The sequence below is a fragment of the Scardinius erythrophthalmus genome, assembly GCF_964197995.2.
Source record: "Scardinius erythrophthalmus genome assembly, chromosome: 13".
NCBI classification, from domain to species: Eukaryota; Metazoa; Chordata; class Actinopteri; order Cypriniformes; family Leuciscidae; genus Scardinius; species Scardinius erythrophthalmus.
Genome location: NC_138233.1, coordinates 39,125,764 through 39,147,202, shown reverse-complemented (window position 1 = coordinate 39,147,202; position 21,439 = coordinate 39,125,764). Strand labels below are relative to the sequence as shown.

The window sequence follows — 21,439 nt, the reverse complement described above, 5'->3', positions numbered from 1 at the left end:
TCAACGCTGGAGTCTAGGGAGGAAGGAGCACAGACGCAGAAGCCAGGGCGACGGGTCGAAGGGGGATCGGAGCACCCCGAGGCTGGAGGCGGAGACACAGGCTCAAACCCCCCAGGAGGGATTGGCTCCTTGCAGGTCCAAGGTGGAACCATGCCACTGAGAGGTTGTGACACTAATGGACCAATGGGAGACGAAGACGACTGGGTGATAGCAGTGGATGAGGATGGGCATAGAGAGACAAACAGCATTCAACAAAAAACAAAGTGCTACCAACAGCAGTCAGGAGAGGTGGTGGGAGAGAGAGGCTGGGCGGGATTAACATGACTGACGAAGACGATTGACATACGGGTAAGTTCATGGGGTAAAAGGGATCCAACTCTCTTGAAAAATGTCCATAGAGTCTAGCTGGTACTCACTCTCAGTGAGTACCAGGGTGGACGGGGCTCGCTTCCAGTCCCTCGAACTCCACGAGGACTCCCACGGTGATGGACGATGTTGCCGGCTCACACCCCTGGTCAGACTCTCCAAGATGCTTCTTCTCCGGGGCGGTGGTGGGTGCTGTCCTCTTTTCGTTGGGCTCTGGCTCACGTCGCGGCAGGCGGAAGCTTCCAGTCTGCCGGGGGCTCAGGCGTAAGATCCGTCGATCGGGGTGGTGACGGGTTAGGCCCTGGGTCAGGCTGTGGCGGCTGTATGGATCGGGGGTTGAACCTCTCCAGACACCTGATGATGGCCTCCTTCCAGCAAAGTCCTTGGGTGTCTGGAAGGTCCACAGGATGTTGATAGTTAACCCCGATCCAATACAGCGATTTCAGCACCTCGTCTACACTAACACTAACGAGGATAATTAACAGAAGACAGCTGAAACCAATTAACTAATACTGACGGTAACTAAGGAGACAGTCGAGTGGCGGGAATCAGAAAAAGGCATGTGACAAATTAAAACAAACAGAAAGTCCATGAAAACAGAAACAAACTGAACATAATGCTGACACCCACGCAGATTTCGCAGAATTCACTTCTGCGTGAGCTGTGTTTCATAAATCGCTACACTACTGACAATATACAATGGACTTTTTGTCTGCAAATTTTATTGAAAATTTGTTAGTGTGACTGCCCCTTAATATGGTTTCCCTTTCACAGTTTACAGCTGGTATTGAGATGCATTTTGGTCGATCGGATCACATGTGGATGACACTAAATACAGGTGTAAACGGGATCTGAAACGTTTTGAGCTTGTCCACTTTCCAGCACTTCCAGAGGTAGTCGAAAACGCATTAGTCCGGACTGCTTTCGTAGTGTAAACGTGGTTGAATGTGTTCGATCAGCCACAAAAGGCCGTCTTCTATCCACATACTGACCTAATGCATAAACATTATGGGAAGAGCTCTAGCCAGAAAGGATTTAAACTTTATCAGCTGAAGACCCAAGTTTGGTTTTAAGGTGAGAAACGGACCAAGCACAATGTTCTCTCACCATTCCTGATTTCTAACACACACTCACAGCCCATATATTTACTCGCCCATAGACCCTGCCCCTCGAAGAAATCAGGACAGAAGTGGTTGAAAGTGGACAGAAGAGACAGATTAAAACACCAGGTGTAAACGGGAATGTCTCCCTCGTCTACTTGTGATCCGATCCACCAAAACTCATCTTAATACCAGCTGTAAATGGGGCTATTGAGATTTCATTGAGCGTGCACCTGAAGTGTGGCATAAATTCCATTTGCCTGTAACACAGACATTTTATAAACATTGCATCTAGGCAATCATTGGACCTAATGCATCTAGGCAAAACTGCATCCAAGGATCTGTCAGGAATGGTTATTAGAGCCTGGAACATTTGACTTACTGGTAAATTCACTCTTGATGATGACGATGATGATGATGATGATGATGATGATGCTATTCTCTTCCTCTAGGTCTGGTGACTGGGTTTTCTATGAGTCCACCCACCCTTGACAACACCAAAGACCAGCTCGTGATTAACGCTAACGACACATTGACCATTACATGCAGGTACAATCCAATGATCTATACTAAACTCTGTCTGAAAGTATTTTAATCAGCATTTTGCTATTTTGTTTAATTAATATTATTATGCATGCAGCTCTTATGAACTCGTATGAACCACCTCACACTTATCCACTCTCTGCATTTCTCCTGTTCTCTAGCTTGTTTCCTAATCTATTTGTCAAAATAGTCGCTTTGGATAAAAGGATCTGCTAAATGAATAAATGTAAATATATAATAGGAATTATTTGTTCTTTTAGAAATTAATTTGTCACACAACAGAGCCATTTATACTAGTAAAGGGTGATATAAAATTTTTTATGTTAAATTACATTTTCTTAACCCAGTTTATAGACTACAATTAGTATGCCATTCATGAGTTTATCTCCCCCAAAACTGTAAACATTGAGTCTCCTAGACACCATCAGAACAGTGAGAGCGGTTCGCTCAGATCCGTCAATCTCTTTCAGCTCACCCACAAGCGAGGGCTAATGTGGCTAATGTAACAGGCTGAGAGTTTGGGAGTGGCTACTGAAACAGACTGAGAGATTTAGTTTTAGCCACTTTTATGCGGGTACCCGACCCGTTGCAGGACTCTGGTTTGGGGAATGGCTACTGTAACAGGCTGAAAGTTTTGGGTGTGGTTACTGTAACAGGTTGAGAGTTTGGGGTGTGGCTACTGTAGCAGGCTGAGAGTTTGGGGTGTGGCTACTGTAGCAGGCTGAGAGTTTGGGGTGTGGCTACTGTAGCAGGCTGAGAGTTTGGGGTGTGGCTACTGTAACAGGCTGAGAGTTTGGGGTGTGGCTACTGTAGCAGGCTGAGAGTTTGGGGTGTGGCTACTGTAGCAGGCTGAGAGTTTGGGGCGTGGCTACTGTAGCAGGCTGAGAGTTTGGGGTGTGGCTACTGTAGCAGGCTGAGAGTTTGGGGCGTGGCTACTGTAGCAGGCTGAGAGTTTGGGGTGTGGCTACTGTAGCAGACTGAGAGTTTGGGGCGTGGCTACTGAAACAGACTGAGAGTTTGGGGAATGGCTACTGTAACAGGCTGAGAGTTTTGGGTGTGGTTACTGTAACAGGCTGAGAGTTTGGGGCGTGGCTACTGTAACAGACTGAGAGTTTGGGGTGTGGCTACTGTAGCAGACTGAGAGTTTGGGGTGTGGCTACTGTAGCAGACTGAGAGTTTGGGGTGTGGCTACTGTAGCAGACTGAGAGTTTGGGGCGTGGCTACTGTAACAGGTTGAGAGTTTGGGGTGTGGCTACTGTAACAGGCTGAGAGTTTGGGGTGTGGCTACTGTAGCAGGCTGAGAGTTTGGGGTGTGGCTACTGTAGCAGACTGAGAGTTTGGGGTGTGGCTACTGTAGCAGACTGAGAGTTTGGGGTGTGGCTACTGTAACAGGTTGAGAGTTTGGGGTGTGGCTACTGTAACAGGCTGAGAGTTTGGGGTGTGGCTACTGTAGCAGGCTGAGAGTTTGGGGTGTGGCTACTGTAGCAGGCTGAGAGTTTGGGGCGTGGCTACTGTAGCAGGCTGAGAGTTTGGGGTGTGGCTACTGTAGCAGACTGAGAGTTTGGGGCGTGGCTACTGAAACAGACTGAGAGTTTGGGGAATGGCTACTGTAACAGGCTGAGAGTTTTGGGTGTGGTTACTGTAACAGGCTGAGAGTTTGGGGCGTGGCTACTGTAACAGACTGAGAGTTTGGGGTGTGGCTACTGTAGCAGACTGAGAGTTTGGGGTGTGGCTACTGTAGCAGACTGAGAGTTTGGGGTGTGGCTACTGTAGCAGACTGAGAGTTTGGGGCGTGGCTACTGAAACAGACTGAGAGTTTGGGGAATGGCTACTGTAACAGGCTGAGAGTTTTGGGTGTGGTTACTGTAACAGGCTGAGAGTTTGGGGTGTGGCTACTGTAGCAGGCTGAGAGTTTGGGGTGTGGCTACTGTAACAGGCTGAGAGTTTGGGGTGTGGCTACTGTAGCAGACTGAGAGTTTGGGGTGTGGCTACTGTAGCAGACTGAGAGTTTGGGGTGTGGCTACTGTAGCAGGCTGAGAGTTTGGGGTGTGGCTACTGTAGCAGGCTGAGAGTTTGGGGCGTGGCTACTGAAACAGACTGAGAGTTTGGGGAATGGCTACTGTAACAGGCTGAGAGTTTGGGGTGTGGTTACTGTAACAGGCTGAGAGTTTGGGGCGTGGCTACTGTAACAGACTGAGAGTTTGGGGTGTGGCTACTGTAGCAGACTGAGAGTTTGGGGTGTGGCTACTGTAGCAGACTGAGAGTTTTGGGTGTGGTTACTGTAACAGGCTGAGAGTTTGGGGTGTGGCTACTGTAGCAGACTGAGAGTTTGGGGTGTGGCTACTGTAACAGGCTGAGAGTTTGGGGCGTGGCTACTGTAACAGACTGAGAGTTTGGGGTGTGGCTACTGTAGCAGACTGAGAGTTTGGGGTGTGGCTACTGTAACAGGCTGAGAGTTTGGGGTGTGGCTACTGTAACAGACTGAGAGTTTGGGGCGTGGCTACTGTAGCAGACTGAGAGTTTGGGGTGTGGCTACTGTAGCAGGCTGAGAGTTTGGGGTGTGGCTACTGTAGCAGGTGGAGCCTGAAGTGTTCCATGGGAAAAGACATTCAGCTTCAGATACAGGACTAAATTCACTGCATTTAAGCCTACACAGATTAAACAGGTCATGAACACATCAAAGCAACGGGTCATTGTGATGCAACGCACTACAACTAAAGCTTCAATGCAGCATAATTATGTACCTGTTCAGAAAGACAAATGTATATATTTAAATGCAGAAATTATAAATGTTTATAATGTTTACTTTAATGTGTCCAGTATAGACAGACTTAAACAGTTGTAGTGCGTCATGTCATAAATGAACCTGATGCGTTGGATGGGTTTATTATAAGTGATGCACTCATATTCCCTCTAGTCTAGACAGAGTGTTAGTGACTCAATTGCTTTCTCGTTTAGCACAGCTAAAAGTAATATGTTGGAGCTTTTGAAAGCTATCGAAAGCTTTTTATTGATATTTACCTGATCACAAGCACCCGTAAGAGCTTTATTTGTGATGTTTGAGTTGAGGGATGCGTGACACGTGAAAGGAACGTTTGCAAAATATGCTTTATTTTTGTAATCCTGCTTCCAGTGTCATACTTCAACTTCAAGATACAAATTTAAAGAAATTGTGAACAGTTACAGGACCTAAAATGTACATTTCCCCCCTCACACATAGATTCTTTCTAAAAATCGTTATATTTATAAAAGTAAAGTCCATGGACACATTATATATCAACAACCCTAATGCATCTAGGTTAAATTTCTTTTTGGGGCTGAATGGGATGAAATGTCTAGTTAAATAAACAATCAAGATTTGGATTTGGTCGTTTTTGATTGCATAATTGGATAAGCCTGTGAGGCATTACAAAAACAAGGACTCAAGGAGAATGTTACATTTGGAATTGATTTGATAGTTAAGTTTATAAATAAATGTGGTATGAACATACAGGGAGGCTATCCAACATATTTAAGTCTAATCCCTTAAAAATTTGCAGACGTTTCTCGCCAAGAATTCCCAGAATAAATTGTTTTTCAGCAGTTACAAACATTATTCCATTTGGGCCACCGCTCAGTGTGATCGATGAGCAGTATTAAGCAAAGCCATGGCTGGCGTTCAGAAATCACTGTATTTCATAATCTGATTGAGGAACACATCAGTTTAAATGTCATTGCCTTTTCCTTTGCCATCTACAAATCTGTCTATTATAAGGGACTCAAGCACTGGTTTCAAGACATGCACAATACTCTTTTTAAGTGAAAACAAACATCTTTGCAAGAAATGAAGACAAGCATTACTATTATTATTTCTCATACTTAGGATTAAGAATTTAAACAACCCACTCCTCTATATGATATTTCATTTTGAGAGAAGACTGCTATTACTTTTCTGAATGTTTAGACCAGTGTTGGGAGTAACGCATTACAGGTAACGCGAGTTACACAATCAGATTACTTTTTTCAAGTAACTAGTAAAGTAACTCATTACTTTTAAATTTACAACAAAATTTTTGAGTTACTTTTTCAAATAAGTAATGCAAGTAACTTAGTTTTCTCATGTATTGACTGACAGCTCTCCTGTCCTCATGTAGAGAGGAATTGTTGGAAGTATAACATGTTGCGCTGTGTGTGAACATGATGGTTACTGTAGTTCTAGACTAAACACAAACATTTACTCATCTCAATGCCAAACTAGCAAAAGTGGATTCGGACACGCCCTAAGTGAACTTAGACCATGTGCTTTGATCGTTAAAATAGGGCCCATGGTGTGAAAGGGCCTTTACTTTTGCCAAAAATATAACTTTTTTTTTGTTATTAATAGCATGCAAGCCCAGCTCAGGTGACAAAAAGTAACGCAAAGTCATGCAATGCATTACTTTCCAAATAAAGTAACTAGTTAATGCAGGTAGTTACGTTTTTAGGGACTAGCACAATATTGCAAGTGATTAGTTTTAAAAGTAACTTTCCCCAACACTGGTTTAGACTTACAAAAAAAAAGAAAGAAAAAAAAAATTCACATAGATTTATATTAAAGGAGGAACATTAATCAAACTTTATCTGATTAGTCAGTTTTGTCTTGATGGTATGAGTTGTGGGTAAACACATTTTTCACTCAGATTTTATCTCCTCAAGCTCAAAATGTAGGTTGTGTGCCATGACTTTGTGTGATTATACTCCAGGGGACAGCGGATTCTGGACTGGAGCTGGCCTGAAGAGTCTTTGATTAAAATCGAGATTACTGATCGTCAGCATCAGCAGTCTCCCGAGCCCACGCCGGGCCACAGAGCCGTCAGGGTGAAGGAGTGTCAAGGGGAGGCTGGGAAACCCTACTGTAAGTCCTTAATACTGCCCGACGCCCAGGCCAATGACTCCGGACGCTACCGCTGCTTCTACCAGGACATCAAAGCTGTCATCGATGGGACCACGGCAGCCAGCGTTTTTGTCTTTGTGCGAGGTGAGAGCTTTAAAGTGTCTTTTGCTTCATTAATGCTATTTTACTCCATTTTTATATCGTTTTCCTATTAAAAAGGCTACATATCCTTTATTCTTCTTTACATTCCCAGACAACAACATAGTGTCGACCCAGATGTGGGCCTGATCTGGGCCGTGTGCAATCCATGTGTTCCAGATGTGGGCCGGATCTGGGCCGACACTATGTTGTAGTCTGGGTTACAGTCTCAGATTTATATTTGCCATTTTTCTTCAGCTTTAGATACTTTGAAGAATATGCAACCTTGTCATTCCCTCATGTAAATTACATGAAGTATGTCAATTATAAAAGTAGGACTGCAATAATATGACAAAAAAATCATTATCACTCTTGATATTGTATTAATGATTATTAGTGTCGATTAGTAGAATATATTTTTGTGAGGAAACGGCACGTCATATTCTTGCTACACGGAAGCTAAGAACTGTTCATGAATTGGTTTTACGCATTAGAAAACTGTCTTCACATTGGTTATTTCAGTAGTATGAAAGACAAAATGGTTATTCAAACTGGAAATAAATGACATGGCGTAAGCAGGCAAAGAATGGTTCCCCATCACTTCCATTTGGCGCAAATTCTGCGACCGGTTTATGATTAGACAACTCTGATTGGCCATTACATTCAACATTCATCATATCAGCAACATTCATCATAAGCTCAACAGAATCATGTCCGATTGGTTATAGTGTTCAATGCTGCAAAAATGTTAAATGAAATTTGACGTTATTAAAGCAAATCAAAATGTAATTTCACAATCTATATTCATTTTCACATTTAACTTTAATTGCCCAAGCCATAACAGATTTAGTTGAACTGAGCTGGGGCTTTTTTACCCCTTTTTTGGGGCATTTTTGTTCATTTTGGTGCCATTTTTATCCCATTCCCCCATTAATCTCTGACTCTGCTTTATATGCATTACACTGAGAACATTTCAGTCTAAAAAATAATGTGACTAAGTATCTTGTTAATTATTATGATGTTACACAAATGGTGTGTAAATGCTATCGTTTCCCGAAACTGAGCCTGTAGTTCTGGACAAATGGACTGCAATTCTTCCTCATTCTTTAGCCCATTTGTGCAAATACATACTTAACCTTTGAAAGAATAGATGTTATTTCTGAAGGAAAACATTTCCTTTAAAAGAAGTCATTTTTATTCTAGAGTTGTTGAATATCAATGTCTGGTCCCTTTTGCAATTTGTGGCATTTTCCTGAGGCAAACCAAATCACAAATCCTGTCTTTATTCGACTCCCTTCAAAGAATGCTTGGCCGGGCTGTCTTTGTCTAAAGTTTCTATTTTCTTTGGGGAACAGACAAAGACATCATAAACATCTCATTCAAAACATCAGCCCTCTTCAGAAGATCAGAGAAGATTATACATGAACACGCTAAGAACATGTTTGCTTTGCCCCTGAGACGGCCCACGGTTACGAAAAAAGAGCTTTTATACTGAATTAACTTAAGATAAGAAAGTGAATAAAAAGACGCTACATGACGCCAAATCTGCTGATATATCACCGTTACAGAAGACATACCCTGCCAATGTCCTCCTTATCATAAATATGAAGAATATTTATGTTGAGTTTGATGATTTGAGCGCATTATCACCTCAATAATGCGGATGGGAGTGTAACTATAGTTTAATTTACTCATTAACATTACATTTGGATGTCAAGCATGTCTGGATTCATATATAAATGGGCCTTTTTAGCAATTTATTTTTTATTTTTGTACGTTTATTTGGGAAATGGCTTTTGAATCCAGGCCTACTATTCCAGTCCAACTTTACAGAATATGCTTTTAATCTAAAAACCAACAAATAATGGAAATTCTGCCATTTCCCAGTGTCATTTCACAATTTTTGTTGTTGTTGTTGAACCCAAAAGTCGTTTTCGATAAACCTCAAGGCAGTTTTTCCCATACAACAGTACATTATAGTGACCAAAAAGCCACCAAAGTTCACATTTATCTAAAACGATGGACCTGGACTGGCATGATTGCATTGTTTCGGATTATTTGGACATCACTGACACCAAAATGCCATTGATTTTTGTACGATTATCAGTGATTTTGGACTGTTGACCACACAAAACTAAGTGTATACTATCAGAAGACATGGGCTATAACATGTGAGCCTTTTATTGGTATATTTGGCCTTTTTTGGAGCTTGACAGACAGTTATTAAATCTTACCTTAAAACTTTTTGGTTGCCCTTAAAAATGTTAGAAATAAGAAAACAACATGTTTTAAGGTGAGGTTTAGGGGTAGGATCAGGGTTTGTACCTAGCTATTACACAGTTATTGTAACAACTATAATGTTGTACAGGACTGTAAAATAAAGTGCTACCAATTTGTTTCTTTAGGCTGGCTTTTAGTGTTTTATCATTTATATGCTTTTTTAATTTTTGTATTGTTAAAGTTCCCCTGTGGTGAAAATCCAGCGTTTAATGTTGTTTATGTGTCTGTGTGGTGTTTTTAATATGCTTTAAGACAAACCATGTGTAATTCATAAGTCGACAGCATTGCTGAGTATTTCCTCCTTAAAACTGCAGTGAACCAAAGACAGTCTCAAACACACGCTTTGAAATCGCTGGTGTTTCTGACGTCACAAACTACCTTGTAACCAATCAGATCAACGTGTGATCGTCAACCAGTGGATCTCTGAGCTGAGTGAGTGAGTGGAGGCGGGGCTCATTTGCATATTCATAGAACCGCGTATACTAAATGAGGCAAGGGTGTCGAGTTACATTCAAGATATTTTAAGACATGAAAATTTTTTTCAAGGAAAAAAAAACGGTTAAATATGTAATTTTGGTGATCAACGATGAGTTTTAAGGGATAAAATGATTGACTACAAGGGGACAAGTGTTTTATTATTAATGTGCTTTTTAATGTTTGTATTGTTAAGGTTGTTTTCACTGTAAAGCATTTTGTGAAGCTTCTTTTAAAGGTGCTATATAACGTAAAGATTATTATTATTATTGTCACTAAAAGACACTTCAGTTGTTTAATGTTTAAAGTCAGTTACATAGAGCAGTCTAATAGTTTAACTGCTAGTTGGTCAAACTAGTTCTAAAGACACATATAGTCTTAACATAGTGGCTGTGTTTGTGCAACCGTGTGAGTAAGTAATGAGAGACTTTAACAGTTCATAGGGGGATTGTTTATTTTCGCACCACAATCCAGCTCTGTATTTGTAACAAATTGGTTTTCCACCAGTTGATCAAAGACTCTGCGACATCGGACAGCTTTTCCTTGTGTTACTCTCATTCCTTGACAGCATTTTAAGAGCCAGGATTAAAAGCGGCCCGCGGAGAGTCAGGTACAGACGTCCTGCTGACTCGCTCACTCGTGTGAAAAGCCGGGTGATTTCTCCTGACAACATGCCGAAGCCGTTTCCACAGATCTCGGCAGGGGGCTGATCAGAGCCAGCTGAAATCACAGATATAAATTAGCAGTGAGCGGAGAGCAGAATGGCACTCGGCTGCATGTGGCTTCATTTATCCAATGCCTCTTGAATCCGAGCTGTCGGCATTGTGGCTTCATGTCATGCCCTCCAGCGCCTCCCATCTCTTCAGAAAAAAACAGTTCACCTCCTGAAGATGATTTATCGTGAAGCACCGTAGCTGTGAGGAGTTGTGTATTTGTCCTGTAATGCCTGTGTGTGCAGACCACCGGGGGGCAGAAACATAAACTGCGAGATACGGAGGTTTGTTTGGACTCCGACAGCTTGGAGTGATTGCTTTGAGCTACGTGAGGAAGAATCAGACTTGTTAGAATAATGCGGGCTTCACCAGGTGATGCTCAAATAAAGGCTTAGAAAGAGCGCTAGAAAGTGAACACTGGAGAGGTTTGTTTTAGCAGTCCCACACATGTGGGTTGTGACCAAGACGAAAGCCTCGTATTAAGTGGTTTAAGGAACGGTGCTGGAGATTGTTGATAGAGCTGTGTCATAAAAATCTCCCCTCTTAGATATAATCAGGGTGATCCACAGACTAAATCTGGCTAAAAACTGTGTGTATTCAGGCAAAGAACTGGAGGTGGAATGTTAAGTCTTTACTTTAACTGTCTGAAGTTCATCAATGATGAAATGAGCTCAGTTTAGTTAAAGCATCTCTACAGAAGATACATTTATGGAGAATTCATCACATGATGCCTAGAAAGCCAGTGTAAAGCGGCACAAGAAATGTTTGCACAATGTTTTGACAGTATAACCATGATTTAGGACAATTTGAAGTATAATCATCTGCTCTACCCAAAGTGAGTGAAAGCGCTTCTACCTTCACAAGCGCAGCTGGTGTCAGACCACAGTTCTAGACCACAAAACATCTGGATTGATGGCTCAAACATTTGAAGGAAACTCTATCGCCCCCTTGAGTACAGAAGTTTATTGCCACACTCACGATCACTGAGACTATCGGTGCGCTCCATTAACCTCGGAAGCTGGATGTCGGACCTCAAGTTGACCTCGTTCTAGTACACAAGTCAGAAAACCAGGGAAGGAGCTTACTTTGGACAAGGATTGTAATGGCAATGTCCCTGCAATAGTGTAAAACTCTTGGAGGTATTTGAAAGAGTCTTTGCTGTGAACTTCTCACACTTCTGAAAATCCAGCGTTAAGATCATCATGATAAGCGCTTATTGTCACAGTTGTAAACATGACAGCTTTCTTTTCCATGAGGGGGTTTGGCATCACGGCAGTTTTGTTTCTAGGTGGACCTTTAAAGAACACGACAAACGCGTCTTTGGGAAACCCTGTAGAATTCAGCCAATCAGACGACTTTGAAACTCCCAAGTTTCATACATACTTGTGTATGTTTCTGACCTTAAAGTCCCCCTGTAGTCAATCATTTCATCCCTTAAAACTCATCATATTTAAAAGTTTTTTCCTTGAAAAAAAAAAAACATCTTCATGCCTTAAAATAGCTTGAATGTAACTCGACACCCTTGCCTCATTTAGTATGTGTGGTTCTATGAATATGCAAATGAGCCCCGCCTCCACTCACTCACTCAGCTCAGAGATCCACTGGTTGACGATCACACGTTGATCTGATTGGTTACAAGGTAGTTTGTGGCGTCAGAAACACCAGCGATTTCAAAGCGTGTTTTTGAGACTGTCTTTGGTTCACTGCAGTTTTAAGAAGAAAATACTCAGCAATGCTGTCGACTTATGAACTTACACACGGTTTGTCTTAAAGCGGATTAAAAACACCACATAGACACATAAACAACATTAAAAGCTGGATTTACACCACAACTCTTGTCGATCCACCAACATCACAGCTCAAATATCAACATCTTTCCTATGTTAATGCTTTAACAAAAAATACAAGCTTCACATTTTTTCTTTCACACCCTGGTGAATTTGTTGGAAGTATTTTCTGGTCTGGCATTATATTATTGTATGATCAGAAGGTCCTGATTAGTAAGAAGTCCTGTAATGTTGTGGGGCTTGATTTGAGGTAACAGGTTGAATGTCAAGGTAACTGAACTAATGTCACTTTCTTTCAATCAAACAGACCCACAAAATCCATTCATCATGAGGAATGGGGGAGAAATTGAGACCATCTTAATAACGGACTCGGATACACACGTCGAAGTGCCATGTCTGGTTTCAGATCCTGACCTGAAAGTCACTCTCTTCTTGGTAGGTCCTCCAACACACTTCCAGCTCCCCTCATCCCTCTGTTTCTGCTCAATGGACGAGGGAATCTTTTGTTTTTATGCTTTTTTAGAGATTGAAACCATGATTGACAGTTACTGTATACGCAGCTTAAGTGTAACTCTCAGCCCTCAGCTAACTCAAGTGATATATAGCTTTCTAAGCCAAGGGAAATAAAAACAGGAACTTAAATAAACCACTTTTCCAGATTTTTCAGCAACATAGTCGTTCTCCAGGTCATCTTAAATTATGGGCTCTGAGTTCACTGGGCAATGTCAATCCTATTGAAATAGAGCAGAAAGATCTGGGTCAGTTTAGACTTTGTTTTAAATAAACGTGTTTAAAATGGCTGGGCATCGACACAGATTTCACAATTTGATTTCGATTAACACGCTTCGATATTCAATAATGATTCATTTGGGAATGTATCAGGCAAATTTCCTCAAGGAAAAAAATCTCTCCCAACTAATGCTGTAAACTATACAGGGAACACAAGTAGGTACATTACTATAATATTAAAGGTTAAAATTAACTAATGTGTAGGTTACTTACATTTTTTATAATGTTAGTTTTTTATAATAATAACTTTGTAATAATACATTTTTAATGATAGAATTATGTTACTACTTGTTTTTTGTTGCTTTTTTAAATATAAACATTTAAATGGTGGCAGACATAAAAACATCAAATATTGAAGAACAGGTTGAGTAAAAATACTATGATTATGCAATATAGTGCATATATTTATCAAAAAAGCTGCTCTCTAGAGTTATTTTTCTAGCTGACTATCGCGTTTATAGTTATTGAGCGGCTTTTCTGAGGTAAATGTGACGTTATATTGTTTTATTGACGTCTTTCTGCGGTTGAAACACTGATGGATTACATGAGACATGACTGAGTTCAGTGAGTTGTTCTGTATCTTCTGATGTTCACTGATGTTTATTTGCTGCTGTAACTAGTGGTAAAGAGGAAGAGATGATCGCTTCAAGAGACACAAAAACACAGTTATTGACTGAATTTAGTGATGAAACTGACAGATTTTGAAAGCTGAGACTTTGTTTTAAAACTATGAATTTTTATGTTATGGAAAGGAGCAGCTTTGACGGTTTGTTCCATGGGGAATTATGAGTGACATGATGACAGAATATATTGATTTAAAGCAAACGAGATGCAGAACTCGGATGTGACTCGAATGGAGAGTAGAATAAAGGGTCACATTTACGGTTTCTCAGTGTTTGACAGGTGAAATGTCAGTAAGAATCTGTGCGATTGGAAGTTTTGTGTGAGAGAGGACAAGTTCCCCTTACAGATTTCACTCGTGTTCACGGAAAGCTGCTTGGTTTGAGTGTGACTTCTGTGTGAGCTGTGCTTTATACAGTAGCCTACATGCGCTATAGACAACGGACAAAGGTCCTCTTATGTCCATGAAATTTCGCTTAAATTTCCATAATGCAATGCATTTTTTTCAAATTATCATGCAACTTATTTTTCAAAGATACAAATAATATTTTTCGATGTTTAACATCTGCTTAGATTGAGTCACAGTCATGCATTAGATTGCAGCATTGGTCTGAATGAGTTTGATTGAGGTGTTGATGTGAATGTTTGCTGTTGTTGGTACAGTTCGGCGAGCCTCCGTTGCTTCTAGAAAGCAGTGAGATCACCTGGAATAATAAAAGGGGCTGGTCGGTTCCCAGGCCCATCTATGACATCTATGACCGCACTTCCAGCTTTTTCCAAGTCTACTTCTTCTGCTCCGTCCACAACACCGAGCACAAATCCAAATTATACCTTGTGCATCCCACAGGTAAGACCTGTTCAATATTCATTTGAGTGTCTGTAATTTGATCATAAATCCAAGCATCTTACTTAGACATATTATTGGCAGATACAATCACGACAGATACAATCATTTTATGTAATTATCTGCCATACTGTTATAAAGATCACGTTGATTTACATTACAAGCTTTTACTTTTTGTCAGCATCTGCATATTTTTGCTCAGTTTGAGCCTCTAAATAAAACTAAGCTGTTTTCCTCCTCGAATGTGAACTCTATATTCTCACTTTATCATACTATATGAGCCATAAAAGCCTGATGTGTCAAATATGATACTCTATAAAAACATATGCAAATTATGATTTTTCATAAGTCAGGCTTTGCAGGGTTAAACTACTTTTCTAGGTTATGCTGCCTTTCTAAAACCCTGCCAGTAGTGAAAACACACTAATTTAATGGTTAACATTAATTTAATAATATTATAGCAATTATATCAAATAATAATAGATTAGGGGGAAAAGCCGGATGTGTCAAGATGCTATGGAGGAGGTTGAATACTATGTTTTACTTGGAAATACATGGATTGAAATGTTTTGCAAATGCAGTTTCAAAAGTGATATTGCCAAGAAAGTTCATTTATATTTTACATTTAAACCATTTGGCAGATACTCATGTCCAACATCAAACATCAGTCATGTGAACGATCACATCTCAATCCCATTCTTTAGATCAGACACTTAGGATTGGGTGGAAACAGCATTATTAACCAGCGCTGTGATTGGTTAATAGAGATGTTGTTCCAGAAATAACAAAGGTTGTTGATCTAGGAACATGTTTTCCTGGGTTGTGCGCCATATAGATTGTTGTTTAACTTGCTGAAGTGTGACTTGATTGATTAGGTATAATTATATGTGACTTCACGTTTCATATCATACTGAAAACAAGAAGGTGTTTTTACTCACTCCATCAGATCTGTCCATGTAGTTGAGCAGGTTTTCTGGTTCTGGAGCCGGTTGGGATCTTCTCCCGTCCTCTGAGGGACGTCTCAGAAAGCTTTATCATTACCCTGATAAACGAGGTCATTCCTCTAAAGTGGGGCTCATACGGAGCCTTCGCCAAGATCAATAGCCTCTCTGTACTCGAGAGGGGAAAATAAAAAGTTTGCGTTGCATTACGTCTTCACCAGCTGACCTCTAATAAACACTGCATGTCTAATAACCAACAACTCACAAAGTCACAGTGGGGTTTATTCAGATTAATGAGGTTATCACTGATGCTGAACTCACACGTCGAAAGGACAGCAGTAAAGAAGAACTCGCATTGGCGTTATAGTGAGAATATGGAGGAAAAACAGCTCTGTTTTATTCAGAGGCCCAAACTGAGGGAAAATATGCAATTTGGTGCAGATGCTGATATTTACATGGACAAAAGTTAGACGAAAAGCTTGCAATGTAAATCAATTAGATCTTTATGGCAGATACTTACATAAAATGCATATAAATATCAATTTCTGCCAATAATATGTCTTAGTAAGATGATATTTAAATGCTTAGATTTATAATATGCAATGCATTACAATGATGATTGAGAGATGAACAAATACACCTTCCTCAAAAGCCTGATGATCATATTTGATACTCATCATTTTTCTAATAAATGATGGCTACTAACAATATTAAAGTCATTCTTGCGTTTACTTGATAAAAATCAGTGCAGATTTGACAGCAGAAAGACAACTTTAACTTTAACATGCCTCAAATAATGTGGATCGAATCTTTTTTTAAGTAATCCGACTGGCGTTTACACATGGTGAATGATGAAACCGGCCAAAAGATCTCATATGCTGCGTCCAAAATCAAACACCTCCCTACTATTGTCACAGGTGCTGTGTGTGCAATCCACAAAGAGGATGCGTGACACAAACGACAAAAGATGCTTTAATGTACACCTAGAACTAGAATCCAACACAAAAACCATTAACGGTCTTGTTTTGTCATGGCAAAAACGAGGAGAAGAGGATCTAAATGCAGCACTTTTATTATAAACCGAAAAACTAAGAAGTTAATCCAACCAAGGGGAATCACAGGAGCAAATACGTGTCTGTGAAATCAACAATGAACAAACTGAGGGCTGTAAGGAGAACTAAACTAGAAACAGGTGGAAGTAATCAATCTAACAATGAGGAACTATGACTACAAAATTGAACCATGACAATCAAGGAAACACAGGAAACAATAGTTGCGTCCCACATGACACACTACACTGTGCACTTATACACTATTTACTTGTGCACTATGTACTCAACTGTGCAGTGTATGACTGTTATAAGGCGATGTAGACATTCATCATTGGAGTCTGATGCTCCCCCTCTGTAATTAAAGCTGTGTCGGTCGAGTGTATGAAGTGTCCAACATCCCACACTTTATCAAGTGCCTCATCCATGCATTTAAACATTCTTTTGGGAATCTTCAGTGTGAACACACTACACACAGTATCTATACTACAAAACACCATAGAATAGTGCATTAGGATGCGAATTGGGACACCTAATGATCAGTGCTTGAAGTGGGGGGGAAAAGGTGCCGGTACTCTCTTGCCTTACTCTCACCGCCTTCACCCAGGGCCGGATAACAATTTCCTGTACCCTGGACAACCAGACTCAAGCCCCCCCCCCCCCCCCCCCCCCCCGTAGTTAGGGGGGTTTGGGGGCATGCTCCCCCGAGAAAATTTGGATTTCTCTGATCTACATATGTGCAACTTAGGACTTTTGAAGGCCAAAAAATGATAAGAAATAGGCTATCTTTAAAACCTTATCATTAGATTATTTGTCAATACCTGCTCTCTCCTTATCTTCATATTTCTTCTTCTCTCAGTCTTCTTATCCTGGACTATTTCTTCCCCTCCTAAACTGAACTTAGTCTTTTCATTTTCGTCTGTGTCAATGACGAAAGTAAACATAGGCTCAACAGATATTTATACATTTTATGAATCATTTTCTTAGACAAGTTAATTCACTCAAGGCTACCAGGAAAGCTGTAGCCTAAGTCAGTATTGCCATTAGGAACCTTCTGCAAGCTTTGGAATTTGAAAACGTCTGTTTTTAAATGTTAAAAGTAATTTTAAATAATACAAATTATATATAATGTCATATTCTGTGTTAATTTTGACCACGAAACACGCGCTGTCACTTAATTCAGCGCGTGCAGCACAGCTAAAATAGACTCGGTGTGGAAACGATCGTTGGACTGCTGTATATGCACCGCTCCTAGAACGCATTGCCGGACCGCATCCGCGTGCAGCGTGAAAGCTCTAACCTGTTAATATGGGTGCGGAAAAAAAATAAGCACCGCATACGCATTGCAAACGGAGTATATATGTGAAATGGGCGTGACACTGACGCTTTTTTTGTCAGTGGTAGAGTACCGGCTACATGTGAGAAGTAGCGGTATGCAAGAAAACGTGCAGGTACGCTTTGGAATAAAATGCAGAAGTGCCGGTACTACGTACCGGTGAGTACCGCCCCACTTCGAGCACTGCTAATGATATACAAACTAAGAACGAATCAGAAACCAAAACTGAATATGACAACTATATAGTAGGCGAAAAACTATGGGGCGCCGTTTGTAAAGCGACTCACGCTGAAAATAACAGCAAAATTTTGTCACATTTAGCTTCAAACAATGTTTAAAAAACTGGTATGAATTTTTGACGTCACTTTTTACCACATTTACAACAATATTTGTCAACTTAAATAGTATTTTAAATAGTTAAATCTAAATATTAAATGTTACACCTAAAGGTTAAATGTTAAATCTAAATGCTAAATCTAAATCTAAATCTAAATGTTAAATATAAATATTAAATCTAAATCTAGATGTTAAATCTAAATGTTAAATGTTAAATCTAAATCTAAATGTTAAATCTAAATGTTACATCTAAATGTTAAATCTAAATCTAAATGTTACATCTAAATGTTAAATCTAAATCTAAATGTTGAATCTAAATGTTTCGGGTGAAACTAAATATTTAACTAATATGCAAATTCAAAATGCCGGTAACAGGAAGTGCCAAAATAAAAGCTCGAGGTGGTCAGTGTGTGTTTATAGCATGGTTTAATAATAATAATAATAATAATTCGTTACATTTATATAGCGCTTTTCTCGACACTCAAAGCGCTTTACATAGAAGGGGGGATCTCCTCAACCACCACCAATGTGCAGCATCCACCTGGATGATGCGACGGCAGCCATATTGCGCCAGAACGCCCACCACACACCAGCTTACTGGTGGAGAGGAGACAGTGATGAAGCCAATCAGTATATGGGGAGGATTAGGAGGCCATGATGGACAGAGGCCAAGGGGCAAATTTGGCCAGGATGCCGGGGTTACACCCCTACTCTTTCGAAAGACATCCTGGGATTTTTAATGACCACAGAGAGTCAGGACCTCGGTTTAACGTCTCATCCGAAGGACGGTGCTCTAGTGTCAAATAACGAATAACAAACATCTCATCCGAGGAAATGGACTCTTGGACATGGATTATCGTGATAATAACTACCTAAAATAATAAACACGTTTGGAGAAACTTTATTTGAAGAGTAGGCTAGTGTCACTTTTATGAAAAGTGCGGGACTTATGACCTGTAGCCATAATAGCCAGCCACTAGGGGGCTCACTTTGACTGAATGTCATGTCATCACTCTGTCATCATGATACTCTACAGTTTCTCCAAACGTGTTTATTATTTTAGGTAGTTATTATCGTTATATTATAGTTATTATTATGAGATGGTTTTTATTCGTTATTTGACACTAAACCGTGCTATAAACACACACTGACCACCTCAAGCTTTTATTTTGGCACTTCTGCTTACCGGCATTTTGAATTTGCATATTAGTTAAATATTTAGTTTCACCCGAAACATTTAGATTCAACATTTAGATTTAGATTTAGATTTAACATTTAGATTTAGATTTAACATTTAGATTTAACATTTAGATTTAGATTTAACATTTAGATTTAGATTTAATATTTAGATTTAACATTTAACATTTAGATTTAACATTTAGATTTAGATTTAATATTTAGATTTAACATTTAGATTTAACATTTAGATTTAGATTTAATATTTAGATTTAACATTTAGATTTAGATTTAATATTTAGATTTAACATTTAGATTTAGATTTAGATTTAACATTTAAGATTTATATTTAGCATTTAGATTTAATATTTAACATTTAGGTGTAACATTTAATATTTAGATTTAACTATTTAAAATATCTCTAAGTTGACAAATATTGTTGTAAATGTGGTAAAAAGTGACCGTCAAAAATTCATACCAGTTTTTTAAACATTGTTTGAAGCTAAATGTGACAAAATGTTGCTGTTATTTTCAGCGTGAGCCGCTTTACAAACGGCGCCCCATAAAAAACAGTATACCATCAGAGTAGTCTGTCTGAATATATATATATATATATATATATATATATATATATATATATATATATATAGGTAAAAAGTACCGGATGACCTACTGCTTGTGGTCAGATTCTGAAGTGTGCATCTGATGGACTCTTTGCTATCCCATGAGGCCACGGGAGAGGGGGTTTATGAATGACAGTGAAGCGACGCAACTGATGCTGGTATAGGTCACATGATAATGACATCATGGCGAATATAGTATGATCAGATTACATTCATACTATATAAAACATGCTTTTTTAGCAGTTGCTGAGTAAATTTAAATTCAGCTGTAGTATCTTCTCAGACATGATTCTCCGATTGAAGGAGGGACTCGAGCCATTCAGAACACTCTCGCACCTGCATTAAAACACATTAAACCCAGAGCATCTAGAGACGTTTGCATGGATAAACATCACTTTAGTTGTAAAGGTGTCACAACTGAAACATGCTACGCACACTGCATCCACGGCTCTGATGAGGCGTGTGAAAAGTGCTGACACGTGCATGTGTGCTACACCCGACAGGCCTGAAGTTTTACGAGCTCCAGCTGTTCCCCGAGGACTCTCCGGTGGAGCTCATGCAGGGCGACGTTCTCCTGCTCAACTGCACCGCACGGGTCGGGTTCGACACCGGCGTCGACTTCCTCTGGGACTATCCTGGACAGAAGGTAATCACACACTGATCAGAGACAGCATGACCTGTCCAATTCACAATAAATGACCTTTATCTAATTAATTTGTGTTGAATAAAAGAAGGTCTTGGCCTGTGAGCGAAAGCGCAGTGGCTTTGGTGTGATTGCGTTCTGTAGTAATGAATCTCTGCAAACCGTCATACATTATTACACTCCTGTGCTGTTACCTCTCATAAATCTACCAGCTCATTATTTATGCTGTCTCAATAGTCCAGCATTTCATTTCTACATCAGCTTTAGTTCATCTTCTGTGTTAGCATTTCGTGTTTAGGTCACATGTTGCCAAAGAAGTATATTTTTCATGAAGAAAATAAATACAAATTTTAAGACCATTTTTGTGACATTATTTTAATAAAGTGCTGGGGTTGTAGCGTCAAAACCCGGAAGAGTTATCGCCATTGGTTCCCTCCAGATTTTCCAATGGTGTTTTATAATGGGGCTTTTCAATTATTGAGTAAAATAAGGTCTGTGGTAAACATAAGATGATGATACTTGGACGTTTTGTTCTACAATGTAAAAATACACACACTCACATCCCAAACGCTCTGATCTAGTTACTTATTAGAAACATTTGTTTTTAAAAATAATCATAATGGTTTTAAAATTCAGAAACAGGAACAAAAGGAAACGGAACAGAATTTCAAAATAAAAGTCACCGAATCTGTTACACATGAACTAACAATGAACATTCGTAATTGGTAACACTTTAGAATAAGTTTACGGTAATAAAGTACTGTATTTGCAAACTATTAGCTTATAGTTAATTCATGGTTTATATATTCTAGTAGTCTCTATGCATTT

General features: G+C 39.7%; 1 protein-coding gene across 3 annotated transcripts in view; it reads left to right on the top strand.

Moving 5' to 3' along the window:
- flt4 (fms related receptor tyrosine kinase 4) overlaps positions 1 to 21,439 on the top strand; it is a 99,183-nt gene that overhangs the window by 34,508 nt on the left and 43,236 nt on the right. For all 3 annotated transcript variants that reach the window (XM_081383136.1, XM_081383137.1, XM_081383138.1), the window contains exons 2-6: positions 1,919 to 2,015; positions 6,731 to 7,005; positions 12,561 to 12,688; positions 14,327 to 14,510; positions 20,472 to 20,614. In XM_081383136.1, the coding sequence (XP_081239262.1) occupies positions 1,919 to 2,015; positions 6,731 to 7,005; positions 12,561 to 12,688; positions 14,327 to 14,510; positions 20,472 to 20,614 (827 nt within the window). The remainder of the gene's footprint in view (positions 1 to 1,918; positions 2,016 to 6,730; positions 7,006 to 12,560; positions 12,689 to 14,326; positions 14,511 to 20,471; positions 20,615 to 21,439) is intronic.